Below are 20,354 nucleotides of genomic sequence, written 5' to 3'. Positions count from 1 at the left end.
CTTCAAAGCAGGCAACATACCATATGAATGATACTTACTTTTCTTGGACTGTGTCCTTTCCACTCCCTTCCTTGTTGAAGGCAGTATTGTTTAGTGTTGTAACCACTTTCCAGCATTAAATAGCAAGGTAATTGCATTGCTAGATACATACTTACTGGCCTTTCTCCAAAGGGAGTTCAGAAATTCGTGACACTTTGATCCAAATTTCCTTTTTCCGTTTTTGAAGCGTTCTTTACTGTGCACTGTATATATTTGTATATTTATTTATGACTATATTACAGTCAAAACTATCCATGTGTACTTATTAAAACTGCTTAACCTCCCCCTATAATTGGAGGTCCCCCTTTACGTCTATTTTTTATTATTACCCCACTTTTAATTATATTTATCAATAAAAATGTACTATTTTAATTGTACCTTTTTGCTTCTTTTCTTTTATGGCACCATACCATAATTGATTATGTTGTCAAATATAGAGGTACTGTGTATAATGTCACTGGTGGTAATAACAGTGTTGTTAGTATTGTGGTTTGTATTCATGATCAGTATTGTAGTATTCGGTCACTATGTGGTGGTCATTTGTTGTCTGGTCACGGTGTGGCAGTATTTCTCCTTGTATGTGGTATTTTATAGTCCCTATATGCTGGTAATTGTTATGATCTGGTGGTTTAGGAGCAACATGGGACGAGCTCTGAAGGAAGTGGTACCTGTACTGACCGCAGTCCCTAAGCTCATCACAACACTAGAAGTAGCCGTGGGATGCTCCTAACACTCCCTAGACACCTCGTCACAGCCTGAGAACTAACTACCCCTAAAGATAGAAACAGGAAAACTATCTTGCCTCAGAGAAAATCCCCAAAGGATAGATAGCCCCCCACAAGTAATGACTGTGAGTGGAGAGGGAAAATACATACATAGAATGAAACCAGGATGAGCACAGGAGGCCAGTCTAGCTAGATAGATAGGACAGGATGGAATACTGTGCAGTCAGTATAAAACACTACAAAAAATCCACACAGAGTTTACAAAAATCTCCACACCTGACTAATAGGTGTGGAGGGTAAATCTGCTTCCCAGAGCTTCCAGCATCACTGAATTAATTCATACTGACAAGCTGGACAAACATAGAAAGCACAGAACGGATAAGTCCACAACCTGTGGACAGAAAAGAGCAAGCAAGGACTTAGCTTAGCTGAACTGGTCAGCATAACAGGGAAATCCAAAGAGATGTGAATCCAACCAGGAACCATTGACAAGTGGCACAAGCTGAAGGAAAGAGCCAGGCTAAATAGCCAAGCAGAATAGACAATCAATGGAAGCAGCTGCAGACAGCTAAATCCAAGGAGCAGCCACTCCACTTAAAACCACCGGAGGGAGCCCAAGAGCAGAACGCACAAAAGTGCCACTTACAACCACCGGAGGGAGCCCAAGAGCGGAATTCACAACAGGTAATATGTCATATTTTTTGGTCACTATGCGGTTGTAATATGTGGTCTGGTCATGGTTTGGTTGTATTTCTTCCCTGTATGTGGTAGTACTGGTCTTGGTATAGGGGATTGTGCTGTGTATGGTGGTCATTTGTTCTCTCTGATATTAATTAGGAGAAGATTCTTTATTTCAATTAGAGATTAAATACTTGGAGCACAGTGGCAGAGATGCACTTACAGAATGAGGATAGGTGATTACTTTCTTTCACAAGAAAACCCCTGTAATACCACATACAAGGAGAAATACTGCCACACTGTGACCAGACCACAAATTACTTTTAATTATTTATCAATAAAAATGTACTATTTTAATTGTACCCTTTTGTGCTTCTTTTCTTTGATGGCACCATACCATAATTGATTATGTTGTCAAATATAGAGGTACTGTGTATAATGTCACTTATCCTATAAGTGATAACGTATTGATTGGTGGGGGTCTGACTACTTGGACCCATTCATCAAAATGTGGAACTTTTTATCTCTATTAGTCTGGAGCAGCATGTCCGACTTGACCACTGATCCATTCATTCCCTTGGTGGCTGCACTTGTTTTTTTTCTAAAAGCCCCAAAGAGAATGAATGGAGCTGCGGTCAGATATCCCACCTGCCGCTCCATTTCAAAATGTGGATAAGTGTCTTGTCAACGATAAAACTTCCTCATTCTTCCCATCAGTGTAGCTTCTAATGGTTGGACCTAAGCAATCACATATCCTGTGGAGCCCATGAATCAGTGATAACTTGCTTTAGCCAAAGAACCCCATTAATGTAAACTATCGTAATTATACATCCCAGTTATGGGGGCGCAGAGTAGATGTACAGGAGCAGCCTGTGTTTTACAGTTGATGCTCCACTATAATGGGGATAACAACTGACAGATATTTGCATATAGCTGTAGCCTGGGCCCTTAGAGTCCATTCCCCTGGTGGGCCTCAGACACCCCAGTTCGACCCTGGAGACCAGTGCCACACCCCAAATGACATTACTGTTGTCTCCTTTTTTTTTTAAATTCCATATTTATGGCAAGTGACAGATACTCTGTAATGGCAGTAGAATATAGTCTCATCTTCGGCTCCAAACGTTTACTTTCCTTTATGCACCTACTTTAGTATCATAGGGAATTCCTTGCAATCAGTTCAATGAAAAGAGCAAGAAGGAACTGGACTATTCGGAATTTTTATCACTTGATATCAATAAGAATCTAAAAGAAGTAACTAACGTTAAACTTATTTGTGCCACTGCCAATAATAAATCTCTACCATGGTTATAATAATTAATTCATAAAATTGTTGGAGGAGATAATTAGGGACTGAGGGTTAGATGACTTTTAAAGAGTTAGAGGATCGCTATAGAGTTAAGTCTTCTTTTTCTCTGAAGAGGCAATTTGCATAGGATTGAAGTAGAAATAAGATAAAATCAAAATAATATGCTTATGCTTGTAATAACATTCACTTTCACATATGCACAAAATGGATGCTTATCTATGGAAAGTTTCTGTTGAACTATTGTATAAAGAATTTCTCACGGTCATATTCAAGACAAAGTTTCATTACAAGATGTTAACGGATGTACTGGCCTTTTTATGAACTCACAAATTATTTACTCAAAATGACCAGTTTCTTCAAATTCTTGCTGACTATGGTAAAATTATTACATGTATACATTTTTCTAACTTACCCCCTTAAGAAGGGAGCTGCTTTGAAGGTTAATGACTGAGCCTCTATTTTAAAATCTGACCAGTGTCACCAACATCGGACTGGAGCACTTTGGGCCCACCAGAGAAAATCATTCTTAGGCTGCCGTCACACTAGCAGTATTTGGTCAGTATTTTACATCAGTATTTGTAAGCCAAACCCAGGAGTGGGTGATAAATGCAGAAGCGGTGCATATGTTTCTATTATACTTTTCCTCTAATTGTTCTACTCCTGGTTTTGGCTTGTAAATACTGATGTAAAATACTGACCAAATACTGCTAGTGTGACGGCAGCCTTAGGGCCCACTATGTAGCTGCACAGAAATAAATACAGGGCCACCGATTGTGCTAGTAAAACGCGCTAATATCAGGGTATAATATAAGCTAGTACACATCTTAATGATATTACAGGGGTTGGTGTAGCCCCCTCATAGAATATAATGTAGCCCCCTCATAAAATATAATGTATCCCCCTCATAGAATATAAAGTAGCCCCTTCATAGAATATAATGCAGCCCTCATATAGTATAATTCAGCCCTCTCATAGAATATAATCTAGTCCCCTCATATATAATGTAGCCCCCTCATAGAATATAATGCAGCCCTCATATAGTATAATGCAGCCCCCTCATAGAATATAATGTATTCCCCTTCATAGAATATAATGCTGCCCCCTCATAGGGTATAATGTAGCCAGCCTCATATAGTATAATGCAGCCCCCCCCACAGAAAATAATGTAGCCTCCTCAACGTATAATGCAAACCCCTCATAAGGTATTATGCAGCCCCCCATAGAATATAAAGTAGCCCCCCTCATACGGTATAATTCTGCCTCCTCATAGGGTATAATGCAGCCCCCTCATAGGGTAATATGCAGCCCCCCTCATAGGGTAACATGCTGCCCCCTCATAGGGTATCATGCTGCCCCCCTATAGGGTATAATGCAGTCCCCATCATATGGTGTAATGCAGCCCCCTGAAAGGGTATAATGCTGCCCCCCACATAGCGTATAATGCTGCCCCCCTCATAGGGTGTAATACAACCCCCTCATAGGGTATAATGTAGCCCCCCTCATAGGGTAACATGCTGCCGCCTCATAGGGTATCATGCTGCCCCCCTATAGGGTATAATGCAGTCCCCATCATATGGTGTAATCAGCCCCCTGAAAGGGTATAATGCAGCCCCCCTCATAGTGTATAATGCTGCCCCCCTCATAGAGTATAATGCTACCACCCTCATATGGTATAAAGCTTCCCCCCTCATATTATTATTATTATTATTTATTTATATAGCACCATTAATTCCATGGTGCTGTACATGAAAAAGGGGTTACATATAGAGTTATAGATATCGTTTACAGTAAACAAATTTACAGTGACAGACTGGTACAGAGGGGAGAGGACCCTGTCCTTGCGGACTTACATTCTATGGATAATGCATCCAGGACTCACTGATACATATACATATATATATATATATAACACAATACTCAACTCTCCTCCTCGTTCCCATGCTGATTCTGGCTCTGCTACGATATCAGCAGCTGCACTCACTGCCATCTGCCCGGCACACAGCGGGTACGCAATGAAGTGACGTCATCACGCACCTGCTGTGTCAAAGGCAGAGGGAAATGATGGGAGAGTCATCTGACCCTCTCTCCTCCATTGTTGCTTTTAACTGTATCGGCATGTTTGATGGGGGAGTGGGGAAGAGTAAATATTCATCTTTCTTTAGCAGCGGGGACAGGCTTTAGCCACAGCAGCCGGCTGCTGCTCTGCTGTCACCGGGGCCCACATAGCAGCTGCATGGTGTGTCGCTGTTAGCACCACACCACTGGCTTGGGCCCCTTTGGAGCAGTGGGGGGCCCTAGGTAGCTTCTGGCCCTGTATGCCAGCATGTGTCAGTGCTTGGGCCCACCAGAGAATACTCCGGTTCTCCAGTGGCTAGTCTGACCCTGAGTGTCACTGTATCTGGTAATAACTCTGGAACGCTTCAATGGATCCCGATGGTTTTGAGATTATTATTTTTTGTGACATATTTTACTTCATTATAAGGATATAGTTTGTTCGATATGACTTGTGTTTATTTGTGAAAATATCGGAAATTTGGCAAAAATTTAGAAAATTCCATTTTTTTAATTCTTATGCCCTTAAGTCAGAGAGTTATGTCACACAAAATAATTAATAAATAACATTTACCACATGTCTGCTTCACATCAGCACAATTTTTGAAACATATTTTTTCAGTAGGAGGTGGACACGGGTCTTTTACTAGACCCATATGTACCTAAGTGTTCGTTGTTTCTTTTCAGATAGATCTTCTACCCTTACCTCTGGAAGGATACAGTGTGAACGGTCACAACTGTACTCCCACGGAGAGACTATGAGTACAGCGCATACTGCCACCCCATATCCTCATATGTCTGGCCGGCGGGACTCTAACCCCTGACACAGAAGAGTGTTTAGGTGATCCAAACATTGGGCCTGGCCCCTGTCTCCTACCCACTCGCCCATCAGAGCTTGTCGGTTTTTGGTGGCATGGATGTCCCACATTCCCAAGAGACTCAGACGTCCGATGAAAGTCTGGATGGAGAGGTACATCTCCCTTTCTTCTTTCTCTGTCAGTAGCCCAGAGGTGTCAGGGGAGAAGATCCAAACAAGAAAGAATATAAAGAAGAAGAAAAGAGCAGAAGGATGAAGATAATGATAAAGATTGAGGAAAATGACAGAAGAATATGGATGAGTGTTACTACCCCCTATCCCCCTAGTCGTTTATTGTTAGAGGGTTTGTTGTTAGAGAGGCCCTCTTTTATTCAGTCGCTCTATACCGGGGCCTTCTTTTTAGATATAGGTGGTTTTTACTCGGACTCCCATGACAGCACGACGAGAGAGGGGATCCGCCCATTAGGAACAGGAAACCTACAGATACAAAAGGGCGGTACCTCTCCCTTGCCTCAGTTGGTTTCCTGTTCCTGAGGGGACGGGTGCCTACAGAAGGAGCCCAGGCCGGCCGGCCGATTACGGTAGCGGGGGGGTCTCCTACCTCGGCCGGTGCGGAGATCCCTGGAGACGCCACGGTGGTCCTTGCTGGATTGCACGTCGGTGGCGTTCGCAGCAGGGAGCGGAGTCCGGAGGATTTCCTGCATCCAGCAGCGTCGGCGCAGGTAAGTATTTCCCATTGGTGGCGCAGCGGTGCGGCATGGCTGCGGGTGCCAGGCTCAGATGTGTGGAGTGAGCTCCAGAGCGCTGCCGCTCCATCCCCGGCGTCCTGCACCGCTCTCAGCGCGTTCTGGAGCGTTTCCGGGTGCGGTGACATGGGGGGGCGGAGTTTGGTAGCCGCTTCCGGGTCGCCGGACGTCTGCGCATGCGCGGTCAGTCCAAGATGGCGGCGCCCATCGCATCTGGATGCCGGTTCGTCCGCCAGCCTTCCTGCCCTCCCTGCTGTGTCCGGAGCCAATAGGGATCACGCTGGCCCATCTGCTGACCGGATCCAAGGGGGATTTAAGCGGGTTACAATGTTAGAACCCTGCTTTTGGTCGCAATTCGTCATGGAGAGTGGTGGTGAGCAGCAGCAGCAGCAGCTGTCAGACGAGGTGCGTCAGAAGCCCAAGAAAGATAGAGGCGACCAGCCCAGTCGCAAAAGCTCATCCGAACAGGGATCCAGAGCTTCGACTAGGAAAGAACCCCCTCGGATTCCGGTACTTGACTTTGGCGCACGGGTAAGTGATCTATGTGAAAGTTCACTCTGTGACGCGGGCCCCTTATACTTTATCTTTTCAGGGGAAGAAGAGTACAGCTAAGTCAAAACATAAGGAGTGTGCCCTCTGTGGAGTCCCCTTACCCGACTCTTGTTTGAAAAAGTTATGTGCCCCCTGTATACAACAGACGGTGAGGTCTACAGGAGTGGTTGGGTGGAAGTGACTTTAGGTCAGATAGTGGTTATCACCTATATTGTCCTCCCCTAGGTAGCAGAAGAGTCAGTGAGTACGGCAAACTTAAAGGAAATGATCCGGCTAGAAGTAAGGGAGTCATTGCGATCCCTATCCCAAGCGGAAGGCTCGAAGCATAGGACACCTCTGGACTCTAATTCGTCAGAAGAGGAAAGAGAAGAAAGTGCCTATCTCTCTAGTCCTTTCTCCTCTTCATCAGATGAGGAGTCTGGACGATTTTGTCTACCCTTGGATAAGATTGACAGGGTGGTCAAATCAGTTAGAGGCACGATGGGTATAGAGGAACCCAAACCACAGCCCTCAAAGCAGGAGTTGATGTTTAGTGGATTAGATCGTAAAAAACATAGATCTTTTCCGGTAAATGAGAAGATCCAAGAATTGATCCTCCGAGAATGGAAAAAAAACGGAGAAAAAGGGGGCCTTACCGCCAGCTTTAAAACGCAGGTATCCCTTTGATGATCCGGTTGTGGATACATGGGATAAAGCCCCTAAGTTGGACGCGGCAGTAGCAAAAGCGTCAAAGAAAGCCTCATTACCCTTTGAGGATATGGGGTCCCTAAAAGATCCTCTAGACAGGAAGGCGGATATTTTCCTTAAAGGTACCTGGGAGATGGCGGCAGGATCCCTCAGACCAGCCGTGGCCGCAACATGCACAGCCAGGTCATTAATGGTCTGGCTAGATCAATTAGAGTCTCAACTTAAGGACGGTGCATCCAGAGATTCTATTCTGAAAGCGCTACTGACAATTCAGAATGCTGCGGCGTTCCTATCGGACGCATCTGTGGACTCTGTCAGAATGGCGGCTAGAGCGGCAGGACTATCTAACGCGGCTCACAGAGCCCTATGGTTAAAGTGCTGGTCAGGTGACATTCAGTCGAGAACTAAACTCTGCGCCATTCCGTGCGAGGGACAGTATCTCTTTGGTCCAACGCTGGATGAATTGCTGGAAAAGGCAGGCAATGACAAAAAGAAGTTTCCCAGCCTGTACTCGGCATCCTACCGCCGACCCTTCAATCGAAGAAGGTTTGGTCGCGGGAAGAAACGCGGGTCCTCTCCCACTAGAGAAAGTTTCAGATGGGAAGACAGACGCGGTAGAGGTACGGGCTACATGTTTCGCCGTTCCTCAAAGGATCAAAAAAACCGGACCAATGACTAGCGATCCCTGTGGGGGGTAGACTGTCAGCAATCTCCTCAGCGTGGCTTGACATTACGAACAGTAGATGGGTTAGAGGCATTGTTACCAAAGGTCTAAGGCTGGACTTCAATCATTGGCCTCGAGATAAATTCAAATTAACCCCTTTTCGTTCCTCCCCCCTGGAGCAAGCAGCTCTAGAAGTAGAAGTCATGAACTTATGCGCTAAAAACGTATTGGTGGAAATCCCAGAATCAGAAAGAGGAAGAGGATTTTATTCTCCTCTTTTTCTGATCAAAAAGCCAGATGGATCTTTTAGAACGATCATTAATCTAAAATGTCTTAATGAGTTCCTGGTTAATGAATCCTTCAAAATGGAAACAATTAATTCAGCAATAAAAATGTTGTTTAATCACTGTTTCATGGTAGTTGTAGATCTTAAAGACGCATACTATCATGTTCCAATACATGAAGATTTCCATAGGTTCCTGAGAGTAGCTGTGTCAATGGGGGGTAGCATTCGCCATTTCCAGTTCAGAGCTCTCCCCTTTGGCTTATCAGCGGCTCCTAGGGTGTTCACAAAACTAGTGGCCGAGGTCATGGCGCACTTGCGAGAGTCCGACATCCTGATCATTCCCTACTTGGATGACTTTCTTATAGTAGGGAGCTCAGCAGACCATTGCCTGTCCCAGCTAGAAACAGCCACATCCAGACTGGAGCGTCTGGGGTGGATCATAAATTATGAGAAATCTCGTTTACAGCCTCAAAAAATACAAAGATTCTTAGGACTGTTATTAAACTCAGAACTCCAACAGTGTTGTCTTCCACCCGACAAACCATTACATATCCAGCAACAGGTGTCTAAGGCAATCGATAAACCATCCATGACCCTTAGACAGGCTATGTCACTATTGGGTTCCTTAACCTCTTGCATTCCCGCTGTCCATTGGGCCCAATTCCACACCAGACCGTTACAAGCCGAGGTGCTGGTTAATGATAGAATCTTACAGGGGTCTCTGCAGAGTCAGGTTACCTTAGGTCCAAAAGCACTCACGTCTCTTAGGTGGTGGCTAGTCAGTGAAAACTTATCGGCGGGAGTTCCCTGGGTGTCACAGGTAACACGTGTTGTAACAACAGATGCTAGCCCTTCGGGTAGGGGAGCACACATGGATGACATGATGGTTCAGGGTCTATGGCCCCCTCCCCTAACATCAGCCTCCTCCAACCAGAAAGAGTTAATGGCAGTAGAGCTTTCAGTGAAAAAATTCCTCATATATCTGCAGGGTCATCATGTCAAGATCCTATCGGACAACCAGGTGGCAGTCGCATACATAAATCATCAGGGTGGAACTCATTCCGAGTCACTGATGAGAGTGGCGGATCGTCTGTTCCAGACAGCGGAAAATCACTTCTTATCCCTAACCGCTCTACACATAAGAGGAAAAGAAAACGTCAAAGCGGACTTTCTAAGCCGCAACACCTTGAGGCAAGGGGAGTGGTCCCTAAACGATTGCGTGTTCGATCAGATTGTCCACAAATGGGGACATCCAGAAGTAGATTTATTTGCTACCAGGGACAACCGGAAGACAACAAAATTCTGTTCCCTAAATTCCAGGGAGAATCCTCTGGCGGTAGACGCTTTTCTGATCAATTGGGATTTTCAGCTGGCGTATGCATTTCCTCCACTAGGCCTATTACCCTTAGTAGTCAGGAAGATAAGAGAAGATCGAGCCAGAGTTATATTGATTGCCCCATTCTGGCCCAGAAGGGCCTGGTTCACTTGGCTCAGGACCATGTCAGTGGAGGATCCCTGGGTGCTTCCGGAGATTCCGGATTTGCTCTACCAGGGTCCGATCAGTCATCCGCAAGTAAAGAACCTTCATTTAACGGCATGGATTTTGAAAGGGCGTTACTGAAAAACAAGGGGTTCTCCCCGAGTTTAATTGAAACCCTTATGAAAAGTAGGAAGCAAATAACCACAACAATCTACGCTAGGACCTGGCGAAAGTTTCTGGCCTCTTCTGATTTCAATTTAGAAGAAGGAATACCTGTAAAACAAATTTTAGAATTCCTGCAAAAAGGCTTAGAGTTAGGTCTATCCACTAGTACTCTAAAGGTACAGGTCTCGGCCCTAGGGGCTCTATTCTCCTGTAACATCGCCAATAATTACTGGATCTCAAGGTTCATTAAGGCATCTAGTAGGTCTAGACCCATACATAAAGATAGATCTATGCCTTGGGATCTCAACTTAGTCCTATCAGCATTGACTAAAGAGCCGTTTGAACCTTTACAATCAGCTTCAATTAAGGCCTTATCCCTTAAGACAGCTTTTCTGGTAGCAATTACATCTGCCCGTAGAGTAGGAGACATACAAGCTCTCTCCAGGGTTTCCCCTTATACAGAGTTTCTACCAGACAGAGTAATCCTCAGACCGGACCCAGCCTATTTACCAAAAGTATCATCACGGTTTCACAGGTCACAAGAGATAATTTTACCATCCTTCCTCCCTAATCCTGCTAACCCTAAGGAAGAACTACTCCATACATTAGACGTTAGGAGATGCCTGCTAGAATACATCTCTGTTACTGACACATGGAAGAAAGATGATGCATTATTTTTATCTTTCCAAAATCCTAGAAAGGGACTCAGGGTATCAAAATACACGCTAGCAAAGTGGATTAGGGAGGCTATCTCTTTGGCTTATACTGCAGGTGGGGGTCCGGCTCCGCAGAATCTGAGGGCGCATTCCATCAGGGCCATGGCTACATCCTGGGCGGAAAAATCTGGAGTATCAATCGACCAGATATGTAAGGCGGCCACATGGTCATCCCCGTCCACCTTCTTTAAACACTATAGGTTGGATTTGGGGGCTTCCTCTGATCTCACATTCGGGTTAAGGGTGCTACAAGCCATAGTCCCTCCCTAAGGTACCTTACATCTCTGTAATTCTCTCGTCGTGCTGTCATGGGAGTCCGAGTAAAGCATTAAGCTACTTACTGGTAGCGGCATTTCTCGGAGGCCCATGACAGCACCCTTAGTTCCCTCCCTATTCACGTGGGGGTTGCACTTCCTATAGATGTATATATCTCACATATGATACCCAGTTCCAAATATATGGCTGAAAATTTGTATATAATCTGTATATAATCTGTATATAGTGTATATTTTTTGTGCCACTAACCGCGGTAGTCCTCTCAAGACTCTGAAATACAACTGAGGCAAGGGAGAGGTACCGCCCTTTTGTATCTGTAGGTTTCCTGTTCCTAATGGGCGGATCCCCTCTCTCATCGTGCTGTCATGGGCCTCCGAGAAATGCCGCTACCAGTAAGTAGCTTAATGCTTTCATCTATAGGGGGCCTGTTTCCCCCTGAATTCTGGGTTTCCCTTCATTCTAGATTACCTGACAGGCAGTCCGAGCCTCTGTGCTGCCCTCCCCTGTCTCCGGGGCCTCAGTTTTAAATTTAGTCCCCGACTTCAAGTGCAGCCTAACTTCAGCAGTTAGCTCCACCCCCTTCTCTGACTATTCGGGCTGGCTTTATTCCCGCCCGTCGATAGCACACCCACTCCAGCTATTTCTGGCAGTTAGCTCCACCCCTTCACCTTGAACATGCAGGGTTCCCGGGCATCGCTGTCTGTCTCCCTCCTCTTGTTCTCCTCCACAATTATCCAGCATTCCTGGTTGTCTCCTGGAGCCCTCTACAGTGCTGAAGGACCTGCATCTTCCTGTGAGGAGCTCTGATCTGCAGACTGACACTCTCCTTTGCAGTCTCCTTTGTCCCCTAACCACCTGTCACCTATTAGTGGGTCTGCTTCTCATCATGCCTAATCCTAAAGGAGAGCTCTAGCGCCCTTATGCCTCTTCTTATTCATCCTCTTCTCTTGTCAGACACTTTGTTTGCACTTCCTGTAAATGTAAACTCCCTTCAGGTCAGTCCTCTCCTCTCTGTCAGGACTGCAGCAGCCCCCCTGTGCCCGCTACCCAGGAGTCCCCTACTGCCCCAGGAGAGAGTGGTGCTCCCATCCCAGTGTGGGCTACCTCTCTGTCGCAGTCGGTCATTAACCTCACCATGGTTTCGCAGTCCCAGGTGTCTGTCCTTGACAGATTTTCCTTTCCTACCTCCGCTGTTACTAGCAGATCGCAGGAGTCTCCAGTGGTGCCTACCTTCAGGAACCTTAGTAGATCTAGGCAGGAGCGTCATTCTAGTCCTTCCTCCTGCTCCCTATCTGCTGATGTACATTTTTTTTCAGTCCTCTTCCCTGGAATCTGCCATGGCAGTTTCGGATGTACTGTCCAAAGATTACGCAGACCCGGACTCTCACCCGGCCTCTAATAGAAGAGACAAGGTCCAGAGCCTCATTGTGGCAGTCAACCACACCTTTAACATTAAGGATACCGCTATGGAACCCGCAGAGCATTCGGTTTCATTTAGATGGTTGAGACCAGCTCCTAAGGTCTTTGCCCCTGATAGAGAATTTGAGGAGGTACTTTCCAGGGAACGGGAAAACCCGACCAGCCACTTCCACAGAGGGAAGCGCCTCTGCATCCTATATCCCTTCTCTTCTGAGCTCACTGCTAACTGGACCACTTCTCCGACTGTGGACCCTCCAGTTTCCAGACTATCCACCAATACAGTCCTCCCTCTTCCGGATGGAACATCTTTCAAGGACACCAATGACAGACTCATAGAGTCCTTTGCAAGGTCAGCTTTTGAAGCGGCTACCTCTTTATTGTGCCTTGACTTTGCCTCCACCTGGGTGGCAAAGTCCATAACGTTATGGGCTATTCAGCTCCGTCAGGGCATTCTTTCTGGAGCCTGAATGGAGGAATTGGCCGATCTTACTGAACAAATTGCTCATGCAGGAAAGTACATGGCGTCCTCCTCCCTGGACTCTGCTGCATGTGCAGCTCAGGCATCCAGCAATATAGTGGCCATCCAGAGGACCATTTGGCTTAAAGCATAGTAGACAGACTTATACTTTCAAAGAAGTCCCTTACCAATTTGCCTTTGCAGGGCTCTCGTCTGTTTGGTTCCAAGTTGGACCAAAATATTAAGGAGGCGACCGGAAGGACGAGTTCGCTATTTCCTCAGGCCAAGCCTCGCCGTTCTCCTTCGTCAAGTAATTTTCGATACTTCCAACGTTTCCCTTCAATGGAGGAGTTGGACCACCAAGAAAAGCCACGGACTCGCCAGGATAGGAAAAAGGTTTCCTTTAAATCCTCCTCCAGGCATTTCCATGATGTGAGGGGTAGATCCACCAGAACCAGTCCTGGTAGATTTTCCTCCATGTGACTCGTCATGGATCCAAGATTACTGAACGGAGGAGCCCGTCTTTTTCTTCTCAGGATAGAGTCTCTTTGTTCCGTAATTATTTCATGGAACCGCAGGTGTCTTTTTGGTTCTATTGAAGTCTTTATCCATGTCCTTATGTCTTCAGGGCTTCAGAGTTTCATGCATTTTGCAACAGGCAGGTCCTTTTTCAATTTGTCTCCTTCCCTTTCAGGCTCTCGACCACTCCCAGAGTCTTTGCTGAAGCTGTGACAGTAGTTTTTGTACGTTTGGCGGATCACACATTCAGTACTCTTCCCGGGCCTCTTAAACTTTCTCATCAGGCCTCTACCCATCATTCTTGTTTTCCCTCCTTTTCGTTTGGCTCGGACTCATCCTTCATAGCATTCTCTCATCAGGTTACCTGGTCAGGGCGACGTGCGTCTATCCGGCTAAGGCTGCCCCCCTGCCTTTTCAGAACACGAACTCGTGCGTATAGAGGTCCTCCAGCATCCAGGTAAACGATTGCTCGCCTTACGGACAGCAATTGGAGGTTTACCAAATCAGAGCAGAGCACCTTTCCTGGGTTTAAGGCACACTCTACCAGGGCAGTGGTGCCTCCTGGCGGTACTCATAGGACCTCTGCCCTGCAGCTCTGCAGAGTGATAATAGGTCCTCCATCAACATGTTCGCACATTTTTCAGGGTCCATGAAAACACTTCGGCGAATGCCAGTTTAGGAAGAAAGACTTTGCAGGCAGCAGTGGTGACTTCTCTGACCTGAATGGAGTTTTTCTGCTGTTCCCCAACCTTGGGGATTGCTTTGGGATGTCCCATAGTTTCCTGTATCCCCCAATGAAGTGACAGAGAAAACAGGATTTTTTGGCTACTCACCGTAAAATCTGTTTCTCAGAGCCTTCATTGGGGACATAGCACCCTCCCAAGTTTAATAGCTCTGTTTACTGTATTGTATTGTTACAGTTTGTGTTTGTTTTGTTTTTCTTTCTCTTTTATTTGTTGATTCTCCTACTGCTTTCTCACTAACTGAATATCCTTGTGCCGGTCAGTGGGGTGTACACTGCAGAGAAGGAGCTAACTTTTTTTTATTTGCATAGTGTCAGCCTCCTAGTGGCAGCAGCATATATCCATGGTTTCCTGTGTCCCCAATGAAGGCTCCGAGAAACATATTTTACAGAGAGTAGCCAAAAAATCCTGTTTTTGCATCGCCATATTTTGAGAGCTATAATTTTCCATATTTCTACTAACAGAGTTATGTGAGGGCTTGTTTTTGACGGGATGAGTTAATGTTTATATTGGTGCTATTTTCGGGCACATGACTTTTTTTCATCACTATGTATTCTGATTTTGTGATGCAGAATGATCAATACCCAGCAATTCAGGATTTTTTTTTTAATGAGGGGGGTTTATGCTTTTTTTGCATATGGTAAAAGTGATAAGGCAGCTTTATTCTTTGGGTAAGTACGATTACAGGGATACCACATTTATGTCTTTTTTATGTTTTTTCGATTTTACATAATAAAAACTTTTATAGAAAAAATTATTATTTTTGCATCGCTGTATGCTGAGAGCTGTGAATTTTACATTTTTCCACTGATGAAGCTGTGTGTTGGCTTGTGTTTTGCAGGACAAGATGATGTTTTCAGATACCATTTTTATTTACATTCGTCTTTTTGATCGTGCTTTGTTCCACTTTTTTCCAGCGTTATGACGAAAAAGCGTAGTTTGCCACTTTTTTTTTATGGTGGTCACTAAAGTGGTTAGCATAATAAAAGAGGGGGAGAAGCCAGCGCTGCTTATGGTCAGAACGCAATACACATACACATATGTGCACATGCACATATTGATTCCTAACTGTATTTCAAAATGAGACATTTAGCAAACAATTGATCAATTCTTTGAGCCACCCTGCCACGTCACGGCATTCTCATAATGGGGCAATCCTACTCTACGATTTTTATATTCGCTGTGCCATTATGGCCTCCTAAATGTATTAAAAAGAAGACCACGAAGCTTCAGGTACAGTTTGCATTTAACATGGTCTTGCTTTAAATCTGCTACCATGTAGTCATATAATATACACCAGACCACAAAAACACCTCATAAGTTCAAGGGTGCCAAGATGTAAATCACCAGTTCAGTGCACAAAAGATGGAGAAATCCAAAAGAACCAAGTTTTATTAAAAAATATTTACTTTATTCAAACATAGTAACAATACAAAGTATATAAACATGCTGGAGATAACAGGGCAATGACAAAGATTCACCAAAAAAGGTGGCACGGCAGTACCCAACAGGCATTCAGCATCTAATATGAGAAGAATGTAAATCCGATAGTCAGCTCAGAAAGTGCCAGTGCATTGTGCACAAATTCATAACAACATACAGTACAGACCAAAAGTTTGGACACACCTTCTTATTTAAAGATTTTTCTGTATTTTCATGACTATGAAAATTGTAAATTCACACGGAAGGCATCAAAACTATGAATTAACACATATGGAATTATATACTTAACAAAAAAGTGCGAAAAAACTGAAAATATGTCTTATATTCTAGGTTCTTCAAAGTAGCCACCTTTTGCTTTAAATGAGAAGGTGTGTCCAAACTTTTGGTCTGAACTGTATATTGTTATGAATTTTGGCACAATGCACTGGCACTTTCTGAGCTGACTATCGGATTTACATTCTTCTCATATTAGATGCTGAATGCCTGTTGGGTACTGCCGTGCCACCTTTTTTTGGTGAATCTTTGTCATTGCCCTGTTATCTCCAGCATGTTTTTATACTTTGTACTGTTACTATGCTTGAATAAAGTAAATATTTTTAAATAAAACTTGGTTCTTTTGGTGCCCTCTCTCTTTATAGGATTTCTCTATCTTTTATGCACTGAACTGGTGATTTACATCTTGGCACCCCTGAAGTTATATTTGAGATGTTTTTGTGATCTGGTGTATATTATATGACTACAAGGTAGCAGATTTATTAGTCCTATAGTGATAATCTCCTGTTGAAAAACCCATGACTTTATCAAAACTACAGCCAGTAGCTCAGAAAGTGACATATTACTGGATACAGGGTCTCTGTCCCTTCATCATTTTGCTCTCAGATTAGTTGGCAAAAAACTAGCAACAAATTCACTTTAAAATATCAGGTTTTTATCATGTAAAAAAATCATGCCAAGAAGAATCATATCAGAACATTTTCCACCTTTAATGTCATTCATAAGTATAATTTAATTGAAAAACAAACTGAAATCCTTTTGTATGGAAATAGAAAAATAAAGAACTAATATATAATGTGGTTGTATAAATACACATACCCTTAAAATTATATGTTTTAGAAGTACGGTTTTAATGTATGACAGCATTTAATTTTTTTTGGGTAGGAGTCTATATATAAGCATGGCACGTCTAGAACACAGTCTTCTCCAGGAAGGTTCAGGTTCGGCACCCCGAACATCAGGTGATTGCCACACTGCCATCTGCATGACAGTGCGAGAAACGCCGGTGGCTCTGATGACAGTGCAAGAAACACCGGTGGCTCTGATCGGCGTTAAGATCATTACTGCCTTTCAGAGAGCTGTAGTTAGGATGCTGATAGATGACAGCGTGAGCCAACAGCTCCTGATGTGTCTAGTGCTGAGCTCCCACGAGAAAGTTTACCAGAGTTCAAACCTGCTGAACCCCAGTGACCTCACGTATGGCACCACCCACTGCATGAGAAAGTTCTCACACAGCGGTGCCATAAGTGAGGTCAACGGATTTCAGCTATGACACTCCTGTCTGTGTGTTGTGGCTGGCAGGGAGAGTGGTTGCATCACTGATGTGACCATTATTCAAATCATCCTGATCGCCATGTGACAGCATGGATTAACTTCACATCGGACAGGTGAAAAATATGGTTGTTTATTATTTTTCTTTTTTTACAGGGGACTTGGGCATTGGTGGATTAGGCGTAAGGTGAGTATTTTTGTTATTATTTTCTGTTGTTTTATAGGGGATAAGGGCTTCAATAGAATAGGCGTAAGGTGAGTATAATTTTGTTTTTTATTTTTTAAAAAATGTGTAAAGCACGGTGATCATTTTTATTTCAAATAAAGGATTTTATTCATGCGGTGCACTTATTTCCAAACATCCTATGGGGTTAGTAATGGGGGCGTCTTCTAGACGTCTCTCCATTACTATCGTGTGGGTTTGATGTCACTTGACAATACAAAGGTGACATCAGCCCCACAAATATTGTTCCACTTGCCACAGGAAGGACAAGTGGGAAGAGTGAGGCTAAGTGCCAGAATTAAACTTCTAAAGATTTTTCAGCAAATGGCTCTCTAGTTAAAATACACTTTTAATTGAGCCTGAGCCAATTATATAAGTTAGGCCTATTGTATGTAAGGTGCACAGGGCTGTAGTTATGGTTGAGGGGCTTTAGCTCTGCCTGAACAATCCCTTTTCCTCACTGGCATCCCTGCCTGGGATAATCTGTCTGGCTTCACCAGTCCAGTGCGTCTCCCTCATGCATTTCCCCATCTGGCTTCCACTTGTTGGAAAGGAATAAGGCACACGTCTCAGTGTCTAGTTCGGGCCATAGGTCCCAGCCATTACAGGAATGTCCGCTGAAAACAGCTGCTGATTTTTTCATACTTCCAAATAGTCTGTACTTCTAGTGCCCTCCAGCAAGCTGGCCTTGAACGCCTGCTAGCACTTTATCTATCTTAAATCTAACCTCCAACTCTAGACTCACTGCACTAACCGGAAGTGCTTCCTTTCTTAACTGACCTATTCCCCTTCCTTGGTTGGGCTGGTCCTATGAACCCTATCCTTTACCTGTTGCCCTAAATTTAATCCTGTACTTTCACTATACACTATACATACATTGCATTATACATTACTGGCAATACATTACATTAACCACTCACATTAGTGCCTATAAAATTCTACGCAGTTCCACATATTTATACATACACTAAAATACAAAAAATCACACACTTTGTACATACACTGTTTTGAGAGAAAAGGAAATCTTACAGGTACCTCTCTAACATGAAGGAAAATAACCGCATCAGTTCGTATAATCTTATCTATGTATTATTTCTAACTTTCCACATAGACATTAAGATATCCTTGATAGAGATAAAGTTAGTTATTTTACACACCTCAATTCTGTACACTCTGTCTTTTAATATACTTGTGTTATATGCTGGTGAAACACTTCTGGAATCAAACGCCAAGACAAGCATGAGTGGGAAACATCAAGATTGTAATTAATGCCCTTTCGAGTAAGTTAAAATAATAGGCGTAATGAGTATGAATAGTCTGTGGATCATCGTTCACAGAAGCTGCAGAACGGAGCATGTCAAGCAATGCCGAAAATTATATGTATTCTGGAATAGGGCCAAGTCTTTGTTCTCATTTCTACAGTGACATCATGATTAGCCATGAATGCTATAGTCCTGTAAAAAAATACTGGGAGCAGTTGTGTTAAAGCAGCACTGGAGCTGCAAGGGATAAGTAAGGCTTTATTTTGCACAGTGAAAGCCTTTGAATTAATAAATTATACTTCAAAACCCCCTGTAATATGGTTGGGATTTAAAACAGTTGAGAACACAATGCATAATATAGAATGGTAACAAATAATTTCAACACTGGCTACCTTAATTGGCCATTCTTTTATTTGTTTTTTTTTTCTTATTTGTGAATAGGAATGGGTGAAGACAGCAGCCAGCGACCCTCATCAAGAGGTTGTAGATTGTGTCATGGATGAGCAGAACGATGAGCCAATATCAACATATCTAATGGAAAATAAGTTTGTCATACCAGTATATCAACCTGTTATCGAGGAACAAGAGGACAATGTTACACCTGTATCTCTACAGGAGGAAGCTTCGAATCTTTGCATAGCGAATATAAACTTTACATTGAATGAAAGCATGTATGTAATGCTGTAGTAAACTGGTTATTTGGTTTAGATATACCACTTCATTTTGAGGAAATATTGAAACGGTTGCATGTGCCAGACAATACATTATTATATACAGCATGCTATGAAACATGATGAGCTAAAAGGATGGACATGCCCTATGGATCTGGTGCGATTGACAAGGTCTCGAGATACCCATTTATTCCAATGGATGCAATGTAATTCTTTGAAAATTAGTGTTTAGATGGACATCCAAGCCATTGGTTTGTGGCGAAGAATGTGAAATCAAACCAATAGTGAAACTCTACAATTTAATTCTGCAAATAAATATATATATATATATAGCAAAATGTACATTAAAACCTGTTTTACAACATCTCATAATGATCTGCTCTTCATCAAAGAGTTTCAGGAACATTGTGCTGCATTTAATAACTAGAATGTTCTGTTAACATGCAGTCACGAGAATGCTTCACATTATCTGACTAGATTGAATTTATTGCTGCCATATTTTCAATATATTATTTAACATTTGCTGTGTGTTTGCTTTGTGCTTATTAAGAGAAACATTTGTTTTCAATAGATTAAGAAAAGCCATTTTTGTGATCAAATAAGAATAAAGATGGCAAGATGTTTGATTGACTTTAATGAGTTTTAGTAACAGATATGTTCCTAAATTGGGGGTTCAAAGAAAATCACAACATACCAAAACCCTTACATATAAATTCTTTAGGCGAAAGGAATTGTTCAAGGCTTCCCTGACATTCAGTTTATGCAAGATGGGAATATTTGCTTTTTCATCTCCCAAAAAGTACGAATAATTATACAGAAAATATCTGGTATCCTTAGAACAAGTCCTTATTTTTTATTTATCTTAAGGGAGTATTCCCATAAT

At 43.3% G+C, this 20,354-nt stretch overlaps 1 protein-coding gene across 2 annotated transcripts in view; it reads left to right on the top strand.

Annotated features, from left to right (window-relative positions):
• LOC138672203 (cytokine receptor-like factor 2) overlaps positions 1 to 20,104 on the top strand; it is a 148,098-nt gene extending 127,994 nt beyond the window's left edge. Inside the window, exon 7 of one of the 2 annotated variants that reach the window (XM_069760203.1) lies at positions 19,242 to 20,104. Coding sequence is in view for 1 of the 2 variants with exons in the window: in XM_069760204.1 (XP_069616305.1) it covers positions 19,242 to 19,487 (246 nt within the window). In the remaining variant the exon portion in view is untranslated. The remainder of the gene's footprint in view (positions 1 to 19,241) is intronic. The other variant, XM_069760204.1, reaches the window with a different exon arrangement.
• Positions 20,105 to 20,354: the final 250 nt, after the last annotated feature.

Source organism: Ranitomeya imitator, chromosome 3 (assembly GCF_032444005.1).
Source record: "Ranitomeya imitator isolate aRanImi1 chromosome 3, aRanImi1.pri, whole genome shotgun sequence".
Classification (NCBI taxonomy): Eukaryota; Metazoa; Chordata; class Amphibia; order Anura; family Dendrobatidae; genus Ranitomeya; species Ranitomeya imitator.
This window is presented reverse-complemented; position numbering and strand designations above follow the sequence as displayed.